This window comes from Colius striatus, chromosome Z (assembly GCF_028858725.1).
Source record: "Colius striatus isolate bColStr4 chromosome Z, bColStr4.1.hap1, whole genome shotgun sequence".
Taxonomy (NCBI): Eukaryota; Metazoa; Chordata; class Aves; order Coliiformes; family Coliidae; genus Colius; species Colius striatus.
The window spans coordinates 47139128-47166007 of record NC_084790.1 but is presented as its reverse complement, the minus strand read 5'-3'; the positions used below and the strand labels follow the sequence as shown (position 1 = coordinate 47166007).

Genomic DNA, 26880 nt, shown 5'->3' with positions numbered 1-26880 from the left:
GGGCTCAGAACTGAACACAGAATTTGGGGTTCAGCCTCACCAGTTCCAAGTACAAGGGAAAAATCACTTCCTTCATCCTACTGGTCACACAATTTCTGATCCAAGCCCAGATGCCATTGGCCTTCTTGGCCACCTAAGCACATGGCTGGCTCATATTCAGCTGACTGTCAATTAACACTCCCAGTTTCTTTTCAGCAAGACAGCTCTCAAGCCACTCTGCCCCAAGCTTGTAGTGTTGCATGGTGTTACTGGGGTGCAAGCGCAGAACTTGGCCCTTGGCCTTGTTGAACCTCATGCAATTGGCCACAGTCCGTTAATCCAACCTCTGATTAATCCAATCCTCCATGTCCCTCTGAAAAGCCTTCCTGCCCTCTGAAAAGCCTTCCTGCCCTCAAGCACATCTATGCTCCCACCTAGCCTGATGTCAGCAGAAAATTTACTGAGGGTACACTCCCCTCATCCAGATCTTTGATAAAGATGTTATACAAAACAGGCCCCAGCACTGAGCCGTGGGGAACACCACTGGTGACCATCTGCCAACGGGATTAACTCCATTCATTACGAATCTCTGGACCCAGCTATTCAGACATTTTTTCACCTGTCTCACAGTACCTCCATCCAAGCCCTGGGCAGCCAGTTTATCCAGGAGGATGCTGTGGGAGACTGTGTCGAAGGCCTTACTGAAGTCCAGGAAGACCACATCCACAGCCTTTCCCTCATCCACTAGGCAGGTCACCTTGTCATAGAAGGAGATGAGATTGATCAAACAGGACCTACCCTTCATAAAACCATGTTGACTGGGCCTGAACCCTAGGTTATCTTGTATGGGCCTCAGGGTGACACTCAGGATGAGCTGTTCCATAACCCTCCCTGGCACTGTGGTCAGGCTGGTAGGCCTGTAGTTCCCAGGATCCTCCTTTCAACTGTTATTGTAGGTGGGAGTCATTCTCCAGTCCTCTGGGACTTCTCTGGTGAGCCAGGACTACTGGTAGATGATGGAGAGTGGCTTGGTGTGCACTTCCACCAGCTCCCTCAGCACCCTCAGGTGGATTCCATCCAGTCCCATCAACTTGCATGTGTCAAGGTGGAGCAGCAGGTCTCACATCATTTCCCTTTGCACTAAGGTGGCTTCAGTCTGTCCCCCATCCCTGTCTTCTGTCTTCTGGGTCTGGTAGATGAGTGCCCCAAGAAGAGTTGATTTTATTGCTGAAAACTGAGGTAAATAAGGTGTTAAGTACCTCAGACTTTTCCTCATTCTTGCTCTGTAGGTTTCCCCCTTTATCCATTAAAAGGGGAAGATTCCCGTTAGGCCTCCTTTTGATTTTAATATATTTGCAGAAACTTTTCTTATAATTTTTTACAGTAGTGGCCAGCTTAACTTCTATTTGAGGCCTGGCCATTCTAATTTTCTCCCTTCGTGACCTTACCACAGCCTTGTAGTTCTCCTGGGCTGCTTGCCCTTTCTTCCAGAGATCATAGATTTTCTGAGCTTCAGCAGAAGCTCCCTGTTCAGTCAGGGTGGTCTTCTGCCCCGCCAGCTCATCTTCTTGCACATGGGGACAACTTGATCCTGCACCTTTAAGATTTCTTTCTTGAAGAATGTCCAGCCTTCTTGGACTCCTTTGCTCTTCAGAACTGTCTCCCAAGGGACACTGGCTGCCAACTTCCTAAACAATTCAAATTCTGCCCTATGGAAATCTAAGTTGGCTGTTCTAGCGATCCTCCTTCTCGCTTCTCTGAGGATCGAGAACTCAGTCATTTCATGATAATTTTATTCCAATGTATTTCCTAAAATTGTAGGTAGTTACACAATAACAACCAAACTCTTTCTTCACATCTCATCAATAGCCATTGTTTTGGCAAGAGCTTAGTAGGACTGTGATGGGTTAACCCTAGCTGGATGTCAAATGCCCACCAAAACTACTGTGTCACTCCTCAGCAGAGAAAATACAACAAAAGGCTCACAGGTTATGATAAGGCCAGAGCAAGATCATTCACCAATTACTTCATGGGCAAAACAGACTGGTAAAAAATTAGCTGGATTTACCATCAAATAAGAGTAGGGTAATGAGAAATAAAAATAACTTTACAACACCTTCCCTCCCAGCCTTCCCTTCTTCCTAGGCTTAAATTCACTCCCTATTTCTCTACCTCTTCTGAGTAGCACAGGGTGATGAGAATGAGGCTTGTGGTCAGTTAATCACACGTTGTCTCTGCCACTCTTTCCTTCTCAAGGATGACTTCTCAGACTCTTGCCCTGCTTCAGTGGGAGGTCCCTCCCAAAGGAGAGACTCTTCCCTCCCTGAACTTCTCCAATGTGAGTCCTCCCCACAGGCTACAGTTCACAAACTGCTCCAGTGTTAAGTCCCTTCCATTTGTGCAGTTCTTCAGGAACAGACCACTCTAGCATGGCTCCTCTCTGTCCACAAGTCCACAGGACCTGCCAGGAGCCTTCTCCAGCATGGGCTTCCCGTGGGGTCACAGCCTCCCTCAGGTATCTGCCTGCTGCACCATGGGGTCCTCCCCAGGCTGCAGATGGATCTCTGCTACCCCATGACCTCCATGGCTGCAGGGACAGGGCCTGCCTCACCATGAGCTGCACCACAGGCTGCAACAGAAACTTTGCTCCAGCTCCTGCAACATCTTCTTCTCTCCGTCTTCACTGACCTTGTGTAGTGTTTTTGTTTGGGCCAGGTTTTGGTAGCAGGAGTGGCTTCTTTAAACAAAGAGCTGCCAGAAGCTTCCCCTGTAGCTGACAGGGCCAGTGCCAGTCAGCTCCAAAGTGGACCTGTCACCGGCCAAGGCCAAGACAATTTGTGGCTGAAGTGTTATCTCTGTGATTAACATGTATGAAAATGGGAAGAAGTTGCTGCATAGCTGCAAAACTGCAGCAGCAGGAGAAGGGAATTAGAATGTGAGACTGTCTCAGCAGACAGCAAGGTCAGTGAAGAAGGAGGGGGAGGAGGTGCCCAGGCACTGCAAGAGATATTTCCCTGTGGACTGTGGTGCAGCCCATGGTGAGGTAGCTGTGCCTCTGCAGTCCATGGAGGCCACCAGGGAGCAGAGATCCACTTACAGCCCGTGGAGGAGCCCACGGCAGAGTAGGTGGATGCCTGAAGGAGGCTGTGACTCCAAGGGAAGCTCACCCTGGAGCAAGTTCCTGGGAACCTATAGAGACAGGAGCCCACACCAGAGCAGGTTTGCTGTTAGGACTTGCGATCCTGTAAGGGACCCACACTGGAGCAGCCTGTTCCTGAAGCACTGTTCTCTCCATGGATGACCCATGTGGAGGCCAGGTGTGAGGAGCTGGAGCAGCTTGTGAAGAACTGTAGCCTGTGGGAAGGACCCATGTTGAAGAAGTTCATGAAGGACTATCTCTCATGGGAGAGACCCCTACACTATAGCAGTGGGAAAGATGAGGAGAGCTCCTCCTGAGAAGAAGTGGCAGTAAAGTCCATCTGCAGTGAGCTGATCATAACCCCCATTCTCCATCCTGTGCACCACTTGAGAGGGAAGGAAGGGAAGTCCTGGGAAGAAGGAGGGGTGGGGGGAGATGTTTTAAGATTTGGTTTTGTTTCTCATTTTCCCTATTCTGTTCTGATGGTTCATTAATAAATCAAACCATTTTTCTCCAAGTTGAGTCTGTTTTACCCATGATGCTAACCACTGAGTGATCTCCCTGTCCTTGCCTTGACTCACAAACCTCTCATTATATTTCTCTCTCCCTTGTCCGGTTTAGGAGGAGTGATAGAACAACTTGTAGGGCATCTGACACCCAGCCAGGGCTTAACCACCACACCTTGGTGTCTCAGAACTGTTGCTCTCACTTATTCTCAGTCTTCTCTCCAGCTGCAGTTATACAGGTTATTTCTCCCTTTCTTTAATGTGTTATCCCAGAGATGTTACCACTGTCTCTAATGAGCTCAGCTTTGGCCAGTGGCAGGTCCATCTTGGAGCTGTCTGACACTGGGTTCTGTCAGATATGGGGGAAAATTCTGGCAGCTTCTCAGAGAAGACACCACAGTAGCCCCCCTGCTACCAAAATATTGCCATATTAACTCAATGTAGAGAGTCATGATGCATCTAATATATTTACATGCAATACATATGCATATGTATGCATATGTTTAAAACACTACTGCCAAAGATCATCCTAATAAATGACTTATATTTGCATCTATTGAATTCCAGTGAATATTCAACCCAAGTGCATTCAAAGTATAAAAAATACCCCACAAAAAAACCCAAAGAACAAACTTACACTAACCTAGTTTTTATTACATGCAGGGGATAATGCTGAGTGCCATTGGCAAATACTGACATTTATTGCTGATTATTCTGACACATAGCCCACCACTTTCCATAAAAAAGCACTTGTGGTTAAGAGCATCTCCTAAAGCTAAGGAAACATCACCACACTGGGAAATTCCCCAGGGTGAACATCTGCACACTGTAGAGCAGCAAAACAACCACCTCAGGGCTGAGGTTATTCCCCTCATCACCTTCATTATTTTCCCACTGAAGACAGCAGCAACTGACAACTTGCAGTAAGCACCAAACCCCACTGCAACTGCAGTCTGCCTCTTGAGTCTTTAAGGAGCCCCAGCTTCTTGGAAGAGGAAAACCAACTATGAAATGGCTGTGCTTCTCTAGAGATGCTATCAGCTGAAGTATTTTAAGCTCTTAAAGTCCTCAGCCGAAAGTCAGACCAGTGTTACTTCTAGGCTGAAGGGATGATGCTATGAACAAAGAAGGCAGAAAAAAAAAAAGTGAAAGAGGGGGTGGGTAAGGGGTAAGAGATACAAATTGCCTCACAGAGATGTTGATTTTCCAAAGACAGAGATAGGACTTGAACCTCAAGTCTCCCAGACTTCAATCCAGTGGTCTTCAGGAAAAACCTTGTTTCTTCTTTTTTATTGGGTTAATAGGGAAATAAACTGCATTTCAAAGGGCCTTTTGTTTGCCTGGAAGAGTACATCACTCATTTCTGTAAATAACATCAACTTAACATTAAAATTGTTCTTTATTCTTTCTCCTTACAATTTAGTTGTCAGGAAGAAAAGTATTAAAGAAAAACACTCCCACAGATTAAGTTCCAACTAAGCATTCAAATTCATGCTTTGTAATATTAACAGCTGATTCACAGCTAGTCTAAAGTAGAATATGGGAGAACTTTCAAGGGGTTTTGTTCAGTTATTAAATACTGTACCATGATCTGCACATTTCATACTTGAAATATGAAGGTATGCAATTAGTATGCTGGCCCATATCTTTAAGAACATTGAATTGGCACAGCTTTAACCTTGAAAAATTTCTATCCTGTGTCTGTAGAGAGTAAATGAGAGAGAGATGGGGCAAAAAGCTAGGCAGAACGGGAACAGCCTTCTCTGTCAGGACTTAAACCTCTTAACCTCTTGGTCTTTCTCTGCTGTGCCTTTAGGTATACCAGAAGTCTACAGGGCTGAGATCTGAGGTGGCATTTAAGCATCTATCAAACTCAGATGCTTTGCAGGAGCAAAAATTGGAAGATAGGCATATAACCCTTAGGAAGCTTTTTGTACCTTTGTGGTAATTTACATTCAGGTAGTGGGGAAATTTTATTGGTCAAAAGGAACTTAGATGCCCTTACAGTAGGTGGCAAATAGACTTTTTGAAGTAATTATTAACCTAATTTTATACCTTCTAAATGCTCTTTATATCTCACTGTAAGTACAAAGGAAGGCCATGCAGATTTTGACTTTGTGTCATGCTGTGCCTTACGAGTTTAAGAAATTTAACATTTCACCACACAATAAGGATTTTCATATTTAAATTTGCTAGGCTTGTTAGGGTATTGGAACTTGCTGTTTCAAGATGCTCAGGCCTTGCTTTCAAGATTTCAAGATGCTGGATTTTGTATATAGATACCTGGAAAACTATTAATTGCTGTAGGGATGAATTCTAGGGTAGAGGAGGTAAAGAGTTTTCCACTCTGCTTCCTTTTTGCCAAAGGGACAGAATACCTAGACTTTTTCAACAAAACACATCATCACCTTCTATCAAGATAGACCGAAGGAATCTATATATGAAGCGATCTGCATCTGTTTGGATAGCAGTGAATTACGCACACGGCAGCTGCATAAGAGGAAAGAACGTTTCAGTTACACCAAGCAAAGCAGGTACAGTGTCTTCATGAATTCTATTTACTGCAGTATCCAGCTGAAGCAGTGGTAGCATTTTCTTAAAGATTATGTCCAATATTGTAACTCACAATATATACTTGTTACTTTTACTGATTCAGAGAACAAAGATGCATTTTGGCTTCCTGGGATCAAGGAAGAATCTTTACTGAAGTCAATGTCAGGAGTCTATTAGCTTTTACAGAAAGGTTTTTCTTTAAATCATTTGTTAGACTACAAAATAGTCACATCCAGAAAAATGGATAGTAATATTTGTGTACAGAACAAGCTTCCTGTGTCCTCTTCGACCATTTTTTTAATTTCTTTATTAGTTTACAGGGAGCAAGTTGACTCAGTACTATGTACTTAAGGAATCCCTGTTATAGAGCATGAGCCTTTTGAGAAAACTTTTCAAAGTTTAACTCCCCTTGAAGGCCTCTTTTCTCCCTTGCAGCACTGTGTAATGGGTATGAAAAAATGAAATTTTATTAACTATGTCCTTTAGATATTGATTTAAAGATTTCCTACCATATCTGATCACTGAGATAACTTTAAGAGCTACCCAAAACCTCACCTGCTAGAGTCATCACAGTCCAAAAAAAGCAGTTCTTTCACTACTGGATGCACTACCAGTGCAACCCAAATTATTACTGTGACTTCCCATGGAGGCTTTGGGATGCCTTCTGTTTGTTGGAAGGAAAGACTTACAATTATATAGCAAACATAGTTACTGAAATTGGAAGATGTTCTGAAATTTATTTTATACAATTCATTATTATAGGTACCCTTAACATTTTGATTTTGCCTTTCAAACTCACTCAGGATATCACCTGCTTAGGAAAAAGGATCTTCCTGAAATCAGTAGAAGCATTAACCAAAGAAAGGCAAGAGGAACGACCCTACCATGTGGATACCAAAAAGATTTATCAGTTATTTCTTTTCAGTCTTTTTGAAGTCTTTCAGGGATCAATATCCAGTGCCAAGGCTTTTGTTTTTTATAAACCACATCTGACAGACACAATTACCAGAGTTTTCCTCTCTCTCTTGCATTTGTAACAGCTGCATGTTCCTCATTTTAGGAAAATGCTTGGCACCATCTAACATAACTGCTCATCAGATCACAAATCAGTTGGTAATAAAGTGGGACCCGCCTGTGACCCCAACAGCATATGAGCTGAGGTACAGAGAGGCGCTCGTGGAATCCACTCGGTGGACACTTGTAAGTACCTCTCAATGACAATTGAGAACATGAAGTGCCTTACTATCAGCTCAGCAGTACATAGCACATAGAGCAGGACATCAACAGGGTGCTACTGAGGAGCACACACAATATGGATAGCAAGGAGGAACAGCATTCAGGCAATTTGTAGACAAATCTCACAAAGATCTCTTAGTTTTGTTCTGTCAGATCCAAAGCTGTTTAGGAAAGAAAGATTAGTTATTTTAGACAGGAATTAAAACCAGACCAGCATGTCATCTGGTTCATTAACTCATAGGTAAGACATCACCAGAGATGCAAAAGCTGAAGAGGATATCAGAAATGCCAGATAAACTCAAACCCTGATTGTGCTTTAAGTGATGGGCAATATTACTGTCTTTGCTGATATCATTAAATTTGCAGACCAATTATAGATCAAGTTGCTGTGATTTCCAAGGTAACATTCATAACTTACCCATTTTTGCCTTCCATCAGTTTTCCAGATTTCCATCTTTGACAAGAAGGGAATTAATTTCTCGGTGATGCATGATCAGTTCCAGATGCATTTTAGGACATGCAGCAGTGAGAATATGGTGCAGCAAGAGAAAAATACCTAAAACTAAAGGAACTAAGAAAGAGGTGGAAAACCAGTCATACTTTCAGTAAGATCTGCCTGCAGCAACAATGGCTGCTTATCCTGCCCCTTGCCGTCCAGTATGTCATGCAAAGTCTTCACCAGCAGGCATATATAGACACATGATTTCCATCACTGAATCCCTGAAATTGTCTGTTTTCCAAGCTCTATTATCTGTTAGTGGATGAAGAATATGTGTTTACCAAGTAGAACAGAACCCCAAGAAAAAAATTGACTCAAAAGCAATTGATCCTGTTTTCCAGGCGTCTAGTCCCCTAGGGGTCTCTTCATTTGTACTGCTAAAATCTCCCATGTTCTTCCCTTTATGTCAGAAAACCCATGCTGTTTTTTCCATTTCTCTCATAGCTGGCTGCCACTTTGTTTAGTCGTTTCAAAAGGTGTGCTATGGGAGGCCCATGCAAGAAAGATTTCATCTCGGTACAAAGAACGTATTAGTCTTGGAAGGGTGCTTTTGTTTGTTCATTGACATGCAAGTCCCACACCATTCTAGGACAGCCAGATATCCAAGCATACTCCACCCAGTAGTACAGTAGATAGATAACCGTGTGCAGACAGGCCAGCATGCAGCATGTGGAAGAACAGAGAGTTAAAAGCAGTAAAAAGGTGTCTTCTACAGGTTCTGGAGACTCGGAAAATGGGATGTTCAAGATAGCAATATGAAAAACTGGTAGAGACAAACACACTGAGTGATGAGAATGACCGAGTACTTAACAGGTCATGAATATTCATTGTCTCCCAAGAGCCAGCTGATCCTGTGAACTTAGGCCTTAAGCTCTACATAATCAAATGAATGTAGGCAGCATTTACAGATGAAAAGGAGGGGAAAGGTGACTGTGGACCTACAGTATAGAGGATATATAAAGCTGAGAATACTTTTAGTAATATAATGTACTTGTGTCTTAAATCTATTTCACTTCTGTCTTGTTCTGTAGGAGATTTGGAGTCTTCCTGTAATGTTGTATTTTGTAGGGTTTTTTGTGATCAAGATAGTTTTATTAGCAAGAGCACATGAAGTTAATTTATTATCTTTAATAAAAAACCAAAGCACTGCAGAAAAACAAAGAGAAGAGATGCCTTCTACTGAGGGGTTTGGGGGGGGGTGTTCCTGGGTTTGTTTTTGTTTTGTTTTCTGTTTGGTGGGGTGTTTTTGGTTTTGGTTTAGTTGTTTCTTTTGAAGATATATATATAATTCAGAAAACAAAACTTCACAGCATATAGATGCTAAAACAAGTATTTCAATCTGCAATGGCACTTCTATCAAAAAACACAGTAACACTTGGAATGGATCAGACCAAAGATCCATTTAATGCAAGGTACTCTGATCTAGTAGTAGCCACTATTGTCTGTACAGTCATTGGAGCTTCATTGCCACCATCAGCTGCAGATGCACGCTGCTTCTGTGCTACTAAGATATAGGCAGCCACAGGTTCAGTCCAGCTACTCTCCCTACCACGAGTCACCTGGATTTAGACATAATGTAATATTTAAGAATAGTTTTGGGGTTGACACCTTGTTCTTCAGAATGGCAACAAGGCTCTAAGTAAAGTGATTACTTTTCAGTATATATAATGCCTAATTGATTTTTAAAGAAATATCTAAACCTAAACTCTTGTTTGCATGTCCTGACTAAGCAAAACAAGTTTGTGGGAAAGAGTATTGCCTTGAAAGAATGAAAATACATTGGCTAAAATGTATAGTAGGTCATCTTTGTTGATAGGAAAACTTACTTTCAGCTGCAGTCACAAGACTGATCCCTGGCTGAGAAAATAGTTAATAGAAAACTATGTTTTGTTTCTGCCACATAATTTAATCATAATTTGGTTTTAGGTGTCTGTAGAAAACAATGCTGTCAATATCACCATTTTGAATGTAAAGGCTGTGTCTTCATACATTGTTCAGCTGAGATGCATAGCCAAGGATGGTCTCCACTGTGTTTGCATTTGGAGTAAAGAGATTTTGGTGCCTCACAGTAAGTGAAATACAGTTTCATCCTACTGGGAATAACGATGAATGCAAAAGCTTTTCAAAATCTTATGTCATATGAAGTAGCATTAATGCTATATAGATAGTATTGAAAATACAAAGATCAAACTCATTCATATGAATGCATGTCTCCATCTTTTTCCACATTTACCAGAACTCATGAACAAGCCAAGAATAACATATAATGCAACCACAGAAATCTCTCCAGGCAGAAGAAGTATTCTTCTGAAGTGGGAGGTAATGTTCACTTTGAGTCTTAGTATAGTCTGTTATGTCCATGCTGTTAATTTATTACTTTATAGGAAAAAACAGACATTCTCATTGTAGTGAGAAAATATTTCATGGACAAAAGCCATTGAATATTGTACTCTTGCTTCAGGATTCACTGCACTTGTGTGGTTCCAGCACTAGAAACTAGCAAGGTAAAACTGCACCAATTCATAAACTTGAAAAATTATTAAAATAGTGATCTCTCAGGTCAAAATCATTTGCTAGAATAAAGATTCTTTCTAGATTTCATTACAAAATCATGTGCCTCCAGACTGTCTCTTAGAATTAAACTTTGCTTGAAAAATACTCACAAGTCTTTAGCATATAAAAGTGACACACATTGTGTTTCATGTGTTCCTATGGAGCATTTGTATTCTCAAGAGAACAAATCCTTTTAGCAAAACCTGGTAAATCCATTAATTTACTAATTCAGAAGTGCAAACACACAATCATCAGGAAAGGAAAAAGAGCCTCTGGTTTACAAGAATGGTGTCTAGCCGCATGCTTCCCATAATGACATTTAAAGTTCAAACCCAGACATTGGAGGCATCCCCTCTCTGCATGAGTCATTATCAGCTGAGTAACTACAGCAGATCTGTCAGTTTTACCATGCAAAGTTGTCTAGACTAAGAAATGGACATCTGACAGTCTTGAACATATAGTTGAGGAGTCCACAGACAATTTGAATAAGCAAGCTGTTACTAGAGGTATTTGCATGGAATCCAATTAATTCTATCTAGATTCTAAGAGAAAGAGAGTCTACAAATTTGAAGTTTTCTACAGGGGACATCCCTAGTAGAAAGGTCAGAGACTGGCAGAGGTTTGAAATATCTGTTGTGGAAAGTTTTGTAGTTACTCCATGTAGTTTTTTTTAAAGACAGCAAAGGAAATAACACCTCACTTCCTGATCATAAAATCACAGAATGATAGAAGTTGAAAGGGACCTCTAGAGATCATCTAGTTCAACCCCCTGCTAAAACTTTTTTTTTTTAAATCCTGATAAGGATGAGCAATCCCTTTTCTCCCCTGTCTCTTAAGAAGGCACAGTAAATTATTCCTTTTGTACTAAAGCAATAGACTATATTATGACAATTTAAACAAACCAAGAGGAGAAATTAGTCTCCATCAATATGCTTTAGTTTAAGAAAAAAAAGTATTATTAAATATAGTATCAGGACTAAGATCTTCATTCAAGATAACAATTACACTAGTCACACTAGTCTATTGTACAATGGCTTCAACAAATATTGGAGGGGCAGAGGGAAAGGAATGTACTCAATTAACATGGTAAATGCAGAGGGAAAAAGAATAATCTTTGGCTCTGGTGTCATGCTTGTTTAAGTCAATATGAAACAAAGAAAACAGTTTAAAGATGTTAGAGGCTAGCCATAGCCCCTCTGCCTTTGCTAGCACTCAGTAACACCTACACAGTTTGGATCAACATGTACAACCGGAAAACAGGTATTGTTTTCATGGCTGCAAATAACACAAGGACTGTATGAGCTAGAGCAGTGCTACTCTTTTCCAGTCTCATTTTGCTCAGCTAAGAAAGCTAGTAGTTTCTTCCTGTGCAATAGACCTCATATTTCACACATCTTGAGAGTTATTTCTCCCATACAGAAATTTTTCCCAGTTTCAAAGACCAGGGGAAGAACCATAACATTATCCCCCCTGCAGTTTTACCAGAGTTTCAAATAATAGCACCAATTCTTCCCTCCTTGTCCCAGTAGAAACATCTATACTCATTTTAAGAGCTTCCAACTCTACCAGAAATTTCTCTCAACACATCTCTGCTTTTTAAATTACTGAATGTTATCCTTTCTATGTTACTCCAAAAGTATCTAATTATTTCATTAAGATAACCCAATCTCCCAGCTTTGTGGTATCTTCACAGTAAAAATTTTATGCCAAGAAATAACAGACAAGCTTGACATCAGAAGTAATCTCATTTTCCAGTCTCTCATGAAGATTAGTGGAGTAAAATAACAAGTGAACCATCACCACTAAAAATTTGTATCAAAGGATATATAACATGTATCAAAGATGTTGCATAATTACTAGCATTTATCCTCAAAGAGGACACATGCCTAGGAAAAACTAGTAGATTAGTATTCCCAGAGGCATAAATTGCAATTAAACACCTACCATTAACTTTAAAACTCCTAATTATAAAGGGTATGTTCCAGTGAAATGTAGAGAATGTTGCAGCTGCTTCACTGCTATTTTTACTAATCAGATACACCTAACTAAGATCTCAATTAAGGAAAACACTTAATCCTATGTTTAAATCCTCTCAATTTAAGCATACTCTTAATTTTAAGGAAATGCTTTGCTTCATTGATTCCTAATAACCTAATTAAAACGGTAAGATTTTATCCCCATCATTAAAGGTGACATTTTGTTTATATCATTTTATTCCTCTTGATTTTCTGCACAGGATGTAATAACATTTATAGAATAATTATCTCTCTCCTCTTACTAGGTAACACAGACTGAGAAGATCATTGGATATTATGTTAATGTGGAAAGAATACCCAACAGTTGCAGGGATTCACCAAATCGCATCTTTCTAACAGACAGAAAAGTTCTTCTAAATCTCTCCTTGGCTTATTACAGAGTTAATATTTCTGCCTATAACAAAGCAGGAGAATCTCCACAAGCCATCTACATTGTCCCAGACTTCTCTGCAACGGGTACTTAACTTATCACTAATTCATTCAAAAACAGTCTTTGGGACAGGATTAAACATTCTCTTGGGTACCCAGTGGGCTGACATTTCTGTACAGGGAGACTCAGTATTGTTTCCTACGAGTAGATTTTGTTAGAAGTTAACTAACAGACTAAGCTATTTAACATTCCATTTGGCTCTTATTTTCTCAAGCAAGAGAAGTAACTATGTGCTAGATCTACCTATCAAAAGGGCTTATGGAGTGTACTCAAGTAGGTAGTGTAAAGTAGTTTAAGAAAAGTTCACACAATTACCTGAAAATCTGAGGTTTCTGAGACCTGCTACTGTACTTTCAGTATTACCCCTACTGGTACATGGGAGCAGAAACAGATACACATCATATTCCAATGAAGACATAAGCTCTTGTGGTGCTTAAATACACAGGTTTTTCATGTAAAACATAGAACTAGTTAACAATGTTTTAATTTCATGATTTGTTATAATCTTGAGGTATATTTATTACAAGAAAAACCTCTCTACCAAAATAAGATTTTTAAAATTAAGCATGCACAAGCAAACAAGCATGTAACTACCTTTGTTCACCTGCCAACAGCTGCAACAAATAGGCTTTTCAGTATTTTCTCACACACTCCCCTCATTCTGTTCTCCTTTACTCTGTGAAGACTTAACAATTTGGGTTTACCCTTACACTTGACTGCTTTAGTTCTCTTCCAAAGAAATACATGCTATGACCTCAGCACATCTTTTAAATGACAGCTACTTGTTCACTGAATCTCTCAGCCTCTTCATGGCTCTCCACCTATTTGTCTCAGTTTTAATTGTACTTCCATACAGGTTCTCAGTATCTATCATGAACTACTGGGAAGATACTTCCGTTAAGTCCATTCTCAAGATAATTCCTTCCCAGAGTGCACCTTTCCTCAGCTAGTACAGCCATTTTCTTTAATTATACTTTGTTATGTTGGTATTCAGTCAGGAGATGAAATGGAGAACTTTGTCTGTCTGCCACAAGATTCACTTCTTACCCCAAAAGGAAAGGTTGCTCTTTTCCCCTCTCAGTTTCAGTAACAATATTCTTCCTAGTTTGATAAACTTGTCTTTAAAATGTCAAAATTATTCAGATCCTTGCACAAAATGCAAAATGTATAAAATTAGACAGCTATAATCCATAATTAGCCCCTTCTCCCCCAGGTAAGCACAATCTCACAACTGGTCCATGTATATGGTAACTCACATGGAGTTATTTAGCAACATCAGGCTTCCCCTTCCTGAGGCTCAGAACAGCCATTTCGCATTTTCCAACTGTGTGAAATTAAAGGTCATGAACAGCAACTAACACCAGAGCTCTCAGAGACTATTGCAAAGTACTATGTGCTAATTTTCCTTTACTGACATGCTAGTGTAAACCTTACTATATACTGGTCACCTGCAATGATAACTACTCAATCTTAATGAATAATCTTCAAAAAAAGAGCAAAAAGAGAGAAAGCAAGGAACAGAGGAGAATACTGCTTTCCTGTTTATTGATCTCTAACCATATATTTGTTCACAGACTTACCTGGCCAAATCCATGCCAAATGCCAGGGAACTTCTGCAGTTGTCACCTGGACTCCAGAGTACAATCCAAAATGTTTCGTGGTTGACTGGGGCACCAGTAAAACAGATATGCATATGAAAATAGTAACTACAGCTACAGGAAATTTCACCCTAGGTAACGGCAACCATCACATCTACTTATGGAGGCACTATTTGATTTAATGGTTATTTTTGGTTGGGAAAGGTAGGATTTTCATAATGTTTAAAAGCAAACTGAAGATCCAAATAAATGCAACAATTAACTTCATCCAGCACTGAGACACCACCTAATTTTTAGTAATACCAAGGCAGATAAAAAGAACATTTTTCAGTAGGATTCTTCTGGCCACAGTTAGGCAAGAAACACAGCTAAGCTGTTGTTGCTGGTATGATGTCTCTCCTTGTCTACATTCTAGTCAGATCTATACACTACTGGCTTTTAAAAATCAAAAATTTCTCTTATTTCTAGGTAAACATAACTTTAAATACAAATTGTTCTGTTATGGTCTCTCTTAGATTATACCAGTGACTGTCCCTGTCAAAGCCTAAGATCTCAAATTCTGTTATTCTGCTTGCCAAACTAGGCATCATGAGCTGCATCCAGGGATTATTTTACAGGACAGTGACTGAAAACCTTGATTAAGTCACATAGGTCACTCTCATAAAGGCTGTCCATGACTGGCTTTGTATAAGGTAGAGAGCATTTCAGCTTCAGAGCTCTATAAATAAATACACTATTTTCCTTATTCCCTCTGCAACATCTGCACCACAACATTTGATTTAGTTGTTTTGCTTGTTTTTAAACATGCTAGCTGAGGGGGAAATACCTGTCCTTAAACAAAGACACTTGCAGCCATTTTATTTCTCTGCTTCTGTCTTATCAGTTCAGGCTTTCCAGAGGGAGACCTTAAGCAGATTTGGCATCTTTTAAAAATAAATCTATGTTATGTCTTGTTCCGATTTTGAAAGAGTTGATATTAAGCACCTTGAGACAATGAAAGGTTTGCACATTTTGTACTCAGTGTAAATCACTGTAAACTTTTACTGTGCTTTGTGTCTCAGAAAGTAAGAACTATACAGAAAAAACCTATGAAGCTGTTGTCTCTCCTTCTGTTTTTAATCATTTAAACTTCCTGATATACCTTTATTTGTTTTCCAGACAATTTTCAGCCATATAAGTTGTACAAAGTAATAGTTCATGCATCTGATGTGTGTCAGTGTGGAAGTTTCACAAGACATGAAAAGACTTTTGGAGTGACCCACTTTTACTCAGTTGAAGGAGGTATTCCTCCCCTTTATAAAACCTCATCCCTTACATTTCTTCCTGTTTCCTATCTGAAGCAATAAAAGGAATCCTACAAAATCTTCTTTTCCAGGTGACTTAATAGCTAGCATTGCCTTTGGTCCTAGCCATTGTGCACTGGCAGTGAATGACCTGAATGTTTTTCCTTACTGATAGGTCCACAGCAGTCACATTATTACACATGACATTATTAAAATAACACAAAGAGTTAAATTTAACTGTGGACAAAAGTCAGAATTTCCAATTCCAATTTAGTAGTGTCTTATATTGCAAGCTGAAATGCATGCAGGCTGCTGGCATAAAAGTATTTGTAACAAGACAGTCAGAATTTCTGCCTACTTTGATATTGCTTAAGACAAGAGGGTTTTTTAAGTCTTTGGGGTTTCTCCTTTCTCTTCCACCCTTTATGTTATATTTATGTCAATTAGAATCAGACAAGGAGCTCTCTAGGAAGTAGTTAGGTTACTCTCTTGTCTGTTTACTGCACACAGAACTTCAATTACTATCTGATTTTTAAGTTCCTAGAACAGGTCCTGCTAACGTGACAATTCTGAATATCACTAAGCACTCTGCGCTTGTGAAATGGACCAAAATACCTGCTGAAGACTGTTTGGGCTTTCTCCAGGGTTACAGGATCAGCTACACAGATTCATTAAGGAAAAAGTCTCTGGGTAAGACACCGTTGATCAGAACAAAGCAGCAGCTCAGAGGCACAACAGAAAAGCTTCATGTAGACCATTAGGTGCTGTTGCAGCACACTACTGAGCTACTGAGATTTCTGGGGGAACTGAGCACTCAAAGGCCAGCTTCTGCTTAGAGTTCTAATGGTCTAGATGGTCCTATGAATATATAGAATTTTCTAGATACCACCTCGAACTAAATATTGGTAAAAAAGCGTTTCCCATTAAATTCTCTAGTAACACTAAAAAGAAGATGTAAACTCTCAGTATTTTGTATGTATTAAGATTTCAGTCACAATATTCTTTTATGTTTCATTGAAACACAGCCAAGCTTGACTCTAAGCCTTTCCATAGGACTTAAGAAACTGTGTATTTCTTTTTTGAACTCAATTAGCAGGGAATACTGTTTGTGTTTCTCAAGTGTTTTCAGAGACACTAATTTCAGGTTTAGGAACATTTTCTTAAATTAGTAGCTCTTGTCTTTAAGTACAAAGAATGAAACTTCTACACACTGAAATAAATGAAGAGTTGTGAGCCCAAACCTCTTGAGCTTTCAAAAAAATTCTTTGGATAAACATTTTTCTTCCGGTCTACAGTGGAAAGTCTTATTATTCTAAATAAGAATACATTAACTTTGCACATAATGACTTTCAAATGCAATTAAAGACATGCTTTGGAACACAAACAAGCACCCAAGACCTTAAAAAGGGAAACAGCAAAGATTCTAAAATTCACAGTGGCCTACATCTCTACAAAGCCATGCAGCATTATCAGAGGGATTGACACTATATTCAGAGGGCTCTATTCCATATCAAATGCCTACCAGAAAGAGCAACAGGAGACAGAAAGGCAGTGTCCATGACTGAACTTAATTTTTATTTATTTATCTGTGCCCTAATCAGTTGATAGAATAGTGACATGATACTCAATTGCCATGTTTTCCAGGCAGGAAGAACAATTTTATTGGAGAATTTGAGGGGAGCCTGCAGGCTATAGCATCATTTTGACTTCTATAGAGATCTTAAATTCACAATTGCAAACTTTAAAATAAACTTCTGTTCCATTAAAGGCATGCTACAACATCATTAGTTGCATTTTTCTGGCCAGGGCAAAAGTCACTGCATTACCAGAAAAGTTGATCTGAAAGCCCTACAAAGCAGGTGAAGAAGAATGCACAGTCCTTTCTATGTATTGAATAATAAGTAATAACATTGATATTGTAGTGGGTCTGGGACCACAGATATTAATCAAGATGAGTAACTACTGACTACCACGGTGAGGGTAAAGCATGTGATAGGGTCTAGTCCTAATGTTAGCTGTTACAGATGACATGAAAACCACTGTTCAGCGTCTTAGGCATATTTTTCTGTCATGTAGTACACACAGCCCACTGCACTCACCACCTAAATATCCTTGATGTGTTGAAAGCTCATTGTTTTTTACCTCTGGATTTAAAATATATGTGTTTTGAAGCAGTCTTGTGCCTATCCAAAGAGGATCTGTGCAGTGTGGCTTCCTCCAGATGTAGATTAGGGCACAGAAATGTTGCTGGTTCCCTATTTAGCTACATTGATATAGACCAGCCATCAGTTTGTCTAATCATCTCCTTCTCTGACCACTCTTTGTGTTTCAGCTGTTACCGTCAATTCCTCTATCACAAGTTACCGTCTTACTGGACTGAAGGCAAAAACCATCTACCACGTGCAGATTTCAGGATTCACCAACGCTGGAGAAGGACTTTCAACTCTTCCACAACCTTTCACCACTCCAAAATATGGTACTGTGGTAGCTCTATGCATCTCTGTTACTCAGCATCAGCCCTTGCTTTATGCACTATATATGACATTATTTTCCACCCTTTCCTGCTGTTCAAGGAGTAACAAAGTGCTCAGGCACAAGGTTTATTATTGAGTCCCTAGTTAGACATAAGCTATGCTTCACAGAATTTTCATTACTTAACATATTTCATTACTCAACACCTAGGGAAGACTCAGCTAGAGTTCCTCCTCTCTCAAACAATTTCTGACCTTTTTTTGCCAGATGCAAACACATATCTTCATGTATTGCTGATCCCCGTCACAGGTTTCAGCAGTTCAAATATTCTACCTGCCACTAGTTAACTTCAGGCAAAACTAGTTAACTGTAGGCAAAATCCTGAGCAATCATGTGGAACTGGTTTCTGGATAGACCCCTGAATCATCACCTACCGGGGGAGGGGGGAAGAAAAAAAAAAGGAAAAAGAAAAAAGATAAGAAAGAAAGAAAGCAAAAAAGCACTTCTTTCAACTGCTCCTATTGTAGGTGACAGATAATCAAAATATTTTTTGTTTTCTAATTATTTAAATATTTATTATATAACAAGTCCTATAGTTCTCTGAAAAAAGTTTTTTTAAAAGGTGGCTGGATAAGCTAAGAAGATCAATGTTTATAAATATATCTCTTACATACTGTAATCATGTAGAGCTGGCTAAACATGGTCCCTCAAATGTTTTTTACATCTTAGCATTTAAACTACATCTAACACCACAAAAGACTTTTTTTTTGACAGCAGCTTCACTCAATGGAAGCTTTCTTGATAAAACCAGAAAAGAACAAGTTATCAGCCACAAGAAAAGTAAACTGTGAAACAGACAGAAGCATGCCAACAGCTTCTCCCCACAACAGCTTTTTAATAAGTGGAGGAGGTATAAACACAAGCAACTGAGCAGTCAGAACCATGATGCAGAAAGAAAAAGGCAAGAAATTCAAACTGTTCCTTGAAATCAATAGGGTTTCCATCCCCTCCTACACCTCATTGAAATCCTTTCCTCTGTCAACACAGGAAATTAAAGACTCTCCACTGGAGCTTTTCTGTAGGACTTGATTCCATACATCCTAAAGAACATGGATTTGGATAAGATTCAATTTTTCAGGAAAACAACAGAAAATGCAAAGTCAATTTAATGCAATATTTTTAAGAATGCAAGTAGTTGTACTGGATTTAAACATTACATTTACTGTTTCTCGCTCTCCCTAATATTTCACATATTACTTAATCCACTAAAAGAACCTCAGGTCATAAAGCCATTTTTCAACAACAAAGCAATTTGCACCTTTTCAAATACCTTTTAAAGGAAAATTAAGTAGCTGCTCAATTGTTTAAAAAGAATTTTCTGTTGGTTGGGTAGAAAAAGAAAACGCAATGGGCCTTTTTGCAATTATGGTTAGTCAGTATCAGCAACACAATCATATACTGACCACACTTTCCTGGTGTTATTTTTAATTTTTTTATTTAATTATCTGCAATGAACACCTCAACCTCAACCTACACTTCACATTCAGACTGCTTTGACTCCTGAGCTAGCAATGCTGCTCTCACAGCCTGGGTACTTTATCACCTTCATATGGGCCACACGCATAGAATCATAGAATGGTAGGGGTTGGAAGGGACCTTTAGAGATCATCTAGTCCAACCCCACGGCAGAAGCAGGTCCACCTAGATCAGGTCACATAGGAACGTGATGGGAAGTATATCAGGAAGGCATTAACATTGGCAATAGTCTATGTAGGTTCACAGAAAGGGCTGGCAAATGGCTGGCTGCAGATAGAATTGTCTTACAGTTCCTAACAGGTGAAACATCGCACTTACTATATAAACAAACCACATTAATTTTACCAAGACCAGGTGAAATCTCACAAGAAAACAAAAACAAACCAAAAAAAACCCCAAAAAACCAAAAAGCCTCCCAAAATACAGTAGTAAAACCTGAAACTGACTAGAAATCACACAGTCAGACTTGCATCAGGTTTTTGACCTATTAAACAAGGTACAGCTCACACAACAGCATTGGATAGTCGATTTAGGAACTCAGCACATAAAACTAGATATTTTAAAAATAGAAACCTGAAAGCCTCAGACCCCCAGAATACAAGGTCTTGCTCTAACTAGATTTCACTTAGAGGAGTCACAGAACGTGTATAAAGCTTAAACTGACTTCTGTTTCAAACATTTTCCTTGTGGAGGCAATATAACCTATCTGTACTAGATACCATAAGTCTGATTGAATCTTTCCATTTCCCTTCAGATAAAGGAGAATTTGAAAGCTTTGTGACTGGCCTTTGCTTTGGCACAATGTTTATTCTGGTTTTTGCACCTCTCACTTGTTCTCTGATGCTTAAAAGGTAAGAAGTTGTTAGCAGCACTTCTGTTTTGCTTAACTCTGAGTTTCATAGCAAAGGGCCTTTTTTTTTGTCACTAAAAGCAATGCAACTCAAAAAGCACACGTACAAAAGCCACTCATTTAGGCAGTAAGAGCAATTACAAACCACTATCTGCTGATTAAAATAGTTTGACAAAAATCTGTAATCTTTTGATTTTGACACAGTTCTCTTATCTTGAACATCCGTAAAAAGAGCAAGGACTGATTCTCACACTTGTAAATGGGTTATATATGTGGATAAAAGCATGCATTTGCTTATTGTAGTCTTTCATTCCTAACCGATAATCACGTCTCTTATATTGAAATACAAAGATAAATTCCAGCCATGTACATAAATGTAGGTTTGCCATAGTTTGTCCAGTTTCCTGCAAGAGCATTTGTATTTTAACTGTACAAATTATGCAGATAAATATAGAATGAGGAGGAGTAATGGATGGATGAGTAGGAAGACGAGATAATATCAAGGGTGCTGGTAAGATATGGATTGGGTCTTCTTGTTTTAGGAGAAGTTGTTTTCTGCAGTAATAAAGCAAACCCCCTCTCAAATTAATCCAAGTTACAATATTAGAGGCACACACTACCACTGAAGGAAAAATGGACTTGCACAGTAATGGGTTCTAATATTCATTTTCTGATAAAACTAGTGCATACAACCACTCATGTTGCTACTTTGATGTCCTAGAACACCACTTTCGTTTTTACTCTCCTTTTTACAAAATTCCAGCCTCAGAAACTGAAAGCACAACTGCTAAAGGACAAAACAGAGGGACAGTACAAACCTTATGTTGAATGACCTTTGGCATGGCGTATCTTGCTTTAGCCTGTGCATGAGGCTAAAACCCCTTGCATTGGGAAACAGACCACACTCTACATTAAGTCTCCTGTGTACTTTCATTTTCAGATTTTGCTCTAAATTGCTCTCTATCTGATTTATCCCTTTTCACAAAATTTTGGACACCCACACAGAAGTTTTAACCAAGAGCAAATTTAATTGTGTTAAATGTGCGATTAGCAGACCTTGTCTGGGCCCATTAGGAAAGAATTTTGGAAAATAAAACAAACAAAAAAACGACATGGAAGCTCAGTGTACACTAAGACAAAAATTAAACATGTAGAAGTATTGAGCACATGAAAATGAAGAGTCCCAAGGATATTCTGATCTCAATTGCTTGAGGACTCACCAGCCAGAAAAAACACCTGTCTCCATGGGATTAGCAAGGAGATCCAGTAACTCTACTGCCTTGAGCTTCATTTTAAATCACAGCCTAAACAGAGACAAAGTCCTTTAGAGCTAATGAAATCTAGAGTTGATTTGAAAATAAGACAACAATGAAGCCAATAGTAAAGCACAGTGATGGGCTGCATAACCTCCCACAGTCTCTCACAGCTGTTTTGTTCCTTTCCTATGAAGGTTAGCCATTGCCCAAAGGTCATGACGGGTTGATCAGCTAAAAAATGCTGAGACAGTTCCCTCTGCTCCCACAGGAATCAGTGATGAACAGTGAGTGACCAATGCCAATGGGATTGGTCATCTCAGCAGAAACTCCTTTTGAAATTCCCACCCCACTGCCATCCCTCCACAGACAAATCACAACTGGCCCCTGGCCAGCCTGAGGCCAGAACCAGCATCCCTGGGTAGCAGGAGTGATGGGCAGGCCACCATTAGAGCTTGTCCTCTCAGGAAGGGCCAGGGAGGACAAAGTTTGAGGTTGTGTCCGTGGTGAAGGTGACCCAGAGAGGCTGGAAAACATAGCAGCTTGTTGACACTTTTCTGAGCCCCAAGCTGCAAGGAAGAAGCTTGAAAAAAAACAGGCTCTGATGAGAGATATTGGGTCCAAGCAGCCAGCTGAAACCCCATTTGAATAGCGCAATTGGTAAACTCAGCTGTTCCTTGCAAACCTCTTTCTCTACAGCAGAGGCAGTTCATGTGAGTTTTAAGTAAATATGAGATTAGATTTGTATCAGGTCAAATGGTCAGATACCACATATAATAGTTCCCAGAAAGAGCCAGACTCAACCACAAAAGAGCAGGAGCTGTGATGATCTCTCTATTCTGGTCTGCAGGGTACAGAAAGTGTCTCTTAGAAGTGTCATTGCACAGAAGCTAAAACTAGCAATGGATTGCTCTTTATTTAAGAGAAAGTAAACTTCAAAGTAGAAGTCCAGGAGAAAACACTTACAAAACATTCAAAACATTCAAACAAAATACAACAAAAACATACAACAAAACATTCCTATGCATATGAAGGTTTTGTGGAAGTGAATTAGGAATACACAATGATTAAACATATAGAAACAGACAACATTATTAGCTCCTTTGTCCTTAAACAAGGACGCTAATCATCACTAACAGCATTTCAGTGTGGACGGCCAAGCTTGGTCTTCAGTTTTTAACTGGCATCATGCTTAATAGGCATTATAAAATGCCTTGTTTTGATAGTCATGAAAATACAACAAAATGTTATGTTTAAGTAGTGGTATAGGAAACGTCAGTTCTGTATCTTGACAATAAATTTACACTATTTCTTTACAGGCTGAAAATATCCTGCTGGCCCAGTGTGCCAAACCCACATAACAGCAGTGCACTCCAAGATACGGCAAGTAATCTTAGCGATGTGAAAAAATACCCAAGCGAGACCTTCCCTTCCAATTAATCAATAGTGCTACTTACTAGTTTTTTCACACTTCACCCCAGTACATGTCTAATATCTATACTTGGGAGGCTAGGGTAATACTAGAAATACAGGATAGGGAAGGATTATTGTTTAGGCAGAGGCTCTATATGCTTTCCAGTTTAATAAAGGTTCTCAGACTTTTTTTGGAACATCCTAGATTATATTTGAAGGTACAGTTGTTAAAAGAACCAAAGTAAGTTGAATGGGGAGAGACGGAGACTGAAGAGAGAAATTCAGTTTTTATATCCAGTCAATTTTCACCACCTGGAACTGATTATTAAATACAGGTTACTTAAAATTCAAAGTAATGCATCACGACTTAGTTCTACATAAGTCTCACAAAGGAGTGCGTGCATACGATGTTTTCTGATATCTGCTCCTCACCCCTCAGTCCAGGGGCTCTGGCTAGTGAGGTGATAGCTGGCTGAGGTACACCGGCTAGTCAACAGGAACTGAAATTCAGCAGCATGTTCAAACCTTGGCCATGGCTTTCCCATACACTTTGGTAAGGACCCTGTGAACTTCGGGACTGAAGAAGTACCTGAAAATCAGTTATCAGAAGGAGGCTGCTGGAGACCATGTTATTCACTTTTGCCTATTAGTGGACTTACTTGCATCTTCTTCTCCTTACCTCTCCCTCTTTTGAACAAGTTTCAGCTCCAGATTTGCTGACACCTGACATACCCATTTATCTTCCAAGTCTCCGACTGCCAACCATTACATTTTTGGAGCAGGAACGGCTTTCTTTTTTAAAATATCTCTGATTTTTCTCTGGTTTCTCAAGCCAACTTGTGAGCTTTAGCAAAGCAGACTTCTACCTATTTAGTCAAAGATTGGGCAGAAGCTAGAAGCCAGACACTGTTCAAATCCAGGACAGGGAATGAAATCATCAACAATAACATTTTAGAAGACCGACAGGCTGCTGGTAATCAAAGGTTTTGTTGAACATCAGCATCACTTCCTTCAACAGAGCAAATATGAACTTTCATATTCTAGATGAGGACTTTCTTATCTGCTTCCTTCCTTTCTTCCGTCTAAACTGAATCTAGGCAAGCTCAGGGGTAATATCAGATAGTTCTTTTGCCAGAGCCAGATAATGCTGAATAAAGGAGGATCAGATACACAAACGTAAAGCTGTACAAAGTCAGAGTTTCAAAATGATGCTGTTAGATGACTGCAGTTTCCCTGGTTTGTTTATTTAAATAAATAGACCTGCCTATGAGCACCAGGCAACTTCCAGTTCTCAGTGCTGGGACTCAAGACACCCCTCACTGACCATTCCAGTAAAGGTAGCCACCTGGTGCTCTTGCTTCTTCTCTGTCATGCAGTTAGAAAACAGCTTCAGTACTTGATTGCAGTGAGACTTCTTAAAGGCAAAAAAGGAATCTAGTATGTTCAGCACTTGGGGAATTTCTGCCTTAAAAGAGGTACAAGATCTGAAGCTGCTTCATTATAAGAATAAACTTAGGTGGAGTTGAATTGCAGGATAGAAGCTCAGCAAGAAAGCAGTAAGAACCTAAAAGGTTCAAAGAATCATTTGCCATTGTGAAGAAGTGCAGGTGAAACACATGGAGGCTGCATGTTACAGAGAGAATAAAACAGGGTTTATGAACCAGAGTGGCAGTTCAACATAAATCCTTTAAAAGCAAAATGCACCTATTTAAAATGCATTTAACTGTTCTTGCAGAAGCAAAGCAATTAAAAAACTAAATGAAGCCTGTATTAGCCAAGTATGGTGGAGAAATGCTTTAATATTGATAACAAGGCAGAAGCAGAAAGAACAGATATCAGATAAGGGTTTGAGGAAATGCAGAAAATGCACTACATGACGAGACAGCATGATAAAGCGGTTACCAGATATATTGTCTAGAAGTAATCTGATATTACGAACAGTTTATGAAATGTGGAGAAAGGTTTTCCCCAAATAAGCACTGTAAAACAGAGGCAAGGAATAAATCTACTAATATTCCATATACTTATTCTATTTTTAGGTTGTTTCTAGACTGAACCCCATCAGGTTAGTTGAGCAATGTAGCAATGCTTAACACATATATGGTCCAGATACGTAGCAAGAGAATTCGTACTGTAAATCCAGACAGAGCATATTTATCGCGATCTAAGACAATGATACATTCCATAGTACAGAGCAGCAAGTGGAACTGGAGACACTCTCAACTCAGTCGACACAGAGAGGCAAGGAAAACAAGCTGTGGAGAACAGCTCAGCCACTCTGTCAGGGTCATGTTTTTCAAATTTAGTCAGATTTTTTTTGAAGGTGCTGCTGCTTCTTTATCTGTTTGTGTCTTTTCATAGTAACTTTTTTGCTAAACTTTTTGAAAGCTGTGAGTCTCAGAATGGCACACTGTGAAGCCCACATTTTGTCCCAAGTGTATAGAAAAGCAAGAAAAATTTTGTTTAAATACTATGGGAAGGGCAAAGATGGTCTTCTGAAGCAGGGAAATTAAATTTTCATTCATATTTCTAAAACGAATGAAGATAAACCAAAATGGGTTAGTCAGTGTATTATATAGGCAGGACCAGTTTACCTGCCTCCAAGTTTTATTCTTTTGTTATTTATTTCAGTGAATTGCCTTTTGCACTTTGCAAAAGCATGATACTGAAATTATTCTTTCTCTTTGTTTACTCTTGCAGACTAATTGGAAACCTGTTTCAAGGTCACTGCTTCAGGCTCTGTCAGATAATGATACTACCAGCCTTTCTGTCATAGAGCATGAGTTAAAGGCTCCTTTGAAGCAAGGCCTCACTACAGATGGTGAAAAAGACAGTAAGTGTGACACTTGTCATCCAGAAGAACCTAGCAATACCACAGACACAAGCCTAAGGCATGAAGAAATCTCTGAAGATGCAGTTAGTAGTGAAGAGGAAGGAAGCATTTCCATTACAGTACCACTCTTGAGTGACTACGCTAGCATGGAGTTCAGCCAGAAAGCCCTGATGAGTCTGAGAATGAAGCTGCCTGCAAGAGACGGTCATCCTCATATGGAAACAAAACTAAGCAGTAAGCGAGCACAAAATGAACATCAGGTTTTGTTTGCTCCCCAAGACTACCTCAAACAAAGCCAAGTAGTACTTTTGCCATCTGAACCAACTTTAAAGTCAGTTTGACCTGAATCGTCTTCATAATTTACCATGCAAGTTCCAAAACCTCTGATGCTTGAATGGAACCATTAGGACCATATTGGAGAGTGAGATTATGACAACAGTTAGCCTCTACTTCAATGGGCTTCCTTGGTGAAACAGATTTGTTAAATTATTTATTTCACCACAATATTTCTGTGAAAAGTCCTACTGTCTACACACAGGCAAAACATTCAGGGAACTGTACAAAAAACCTTCCAGTAAGGTACCTCTTGCTAGGCACTTAGTCTCAGGGCACTCATGAAGCCCTTTCAAGGCTTCTGGTCTAAGCACAACGCTGTTCCAGTCATCAGGAGAGTTGTCTAATCACTGCCATCAGTTTAAGACCTGATTTTCA

At 39.5% G+C, this 26880-nt stretch overlaps 1 protein-coding gene across 1 annotated transcript in view; it reads left to right on the top strand.

Annotated features, from left to right (window-relative positions):
• Positions 1 to 26510, top strand: part of LOC133628886 (interleukin-6 receptor subunit beta-like) — a 31047-nt gene extending 4537 nt beyond the window's left edge. Inside the window, exons 4-15 of the mRNA XM_062018826.1 lie at positions 5992 to 6158; positions 7238 to 7377; positions 9839 to 9980; positions 10149 to 10231; positions 12747 to 12957; positions 14506 to 14664; positions 15688 to 15810; positions 16350 to 16502; positions 18145 to 18288; positions 20575 to 20671; positions 23243 to 23306; positions 26037 to 26510. Of these exons, the coding sequence (XP_061874810.1) occupies positions 5992 to 6158; positions 7238 to 7377; positions 9839 to 9980; positions 10149 to 10231; positions 12747 to 12957; positions 14506 to 14664; positions 15688 to 15810; positions 16350 to 16502; positions 18145 to 18288; positions 20575 to 20671; positions 23243 to 23306; positions 26037 to 26510 (1957 nt within the window). The remainder of the gene's footprint in view (positions 1 to 5991; positions 6159 to 7237; positions 7378 to 9838; positions 9981 to 10148; positions 10232 to 12746; positions 12958 to 14505; positions 14665 to 15687; positions 15811 to 16349; positions 16503 to 18144; positions 18289 to 20574; positions 20672 to 23242; positions 23307 to 26036) is intronic.
• Positions 26511 to 26880: the final 370 nt, after the last annotated feature.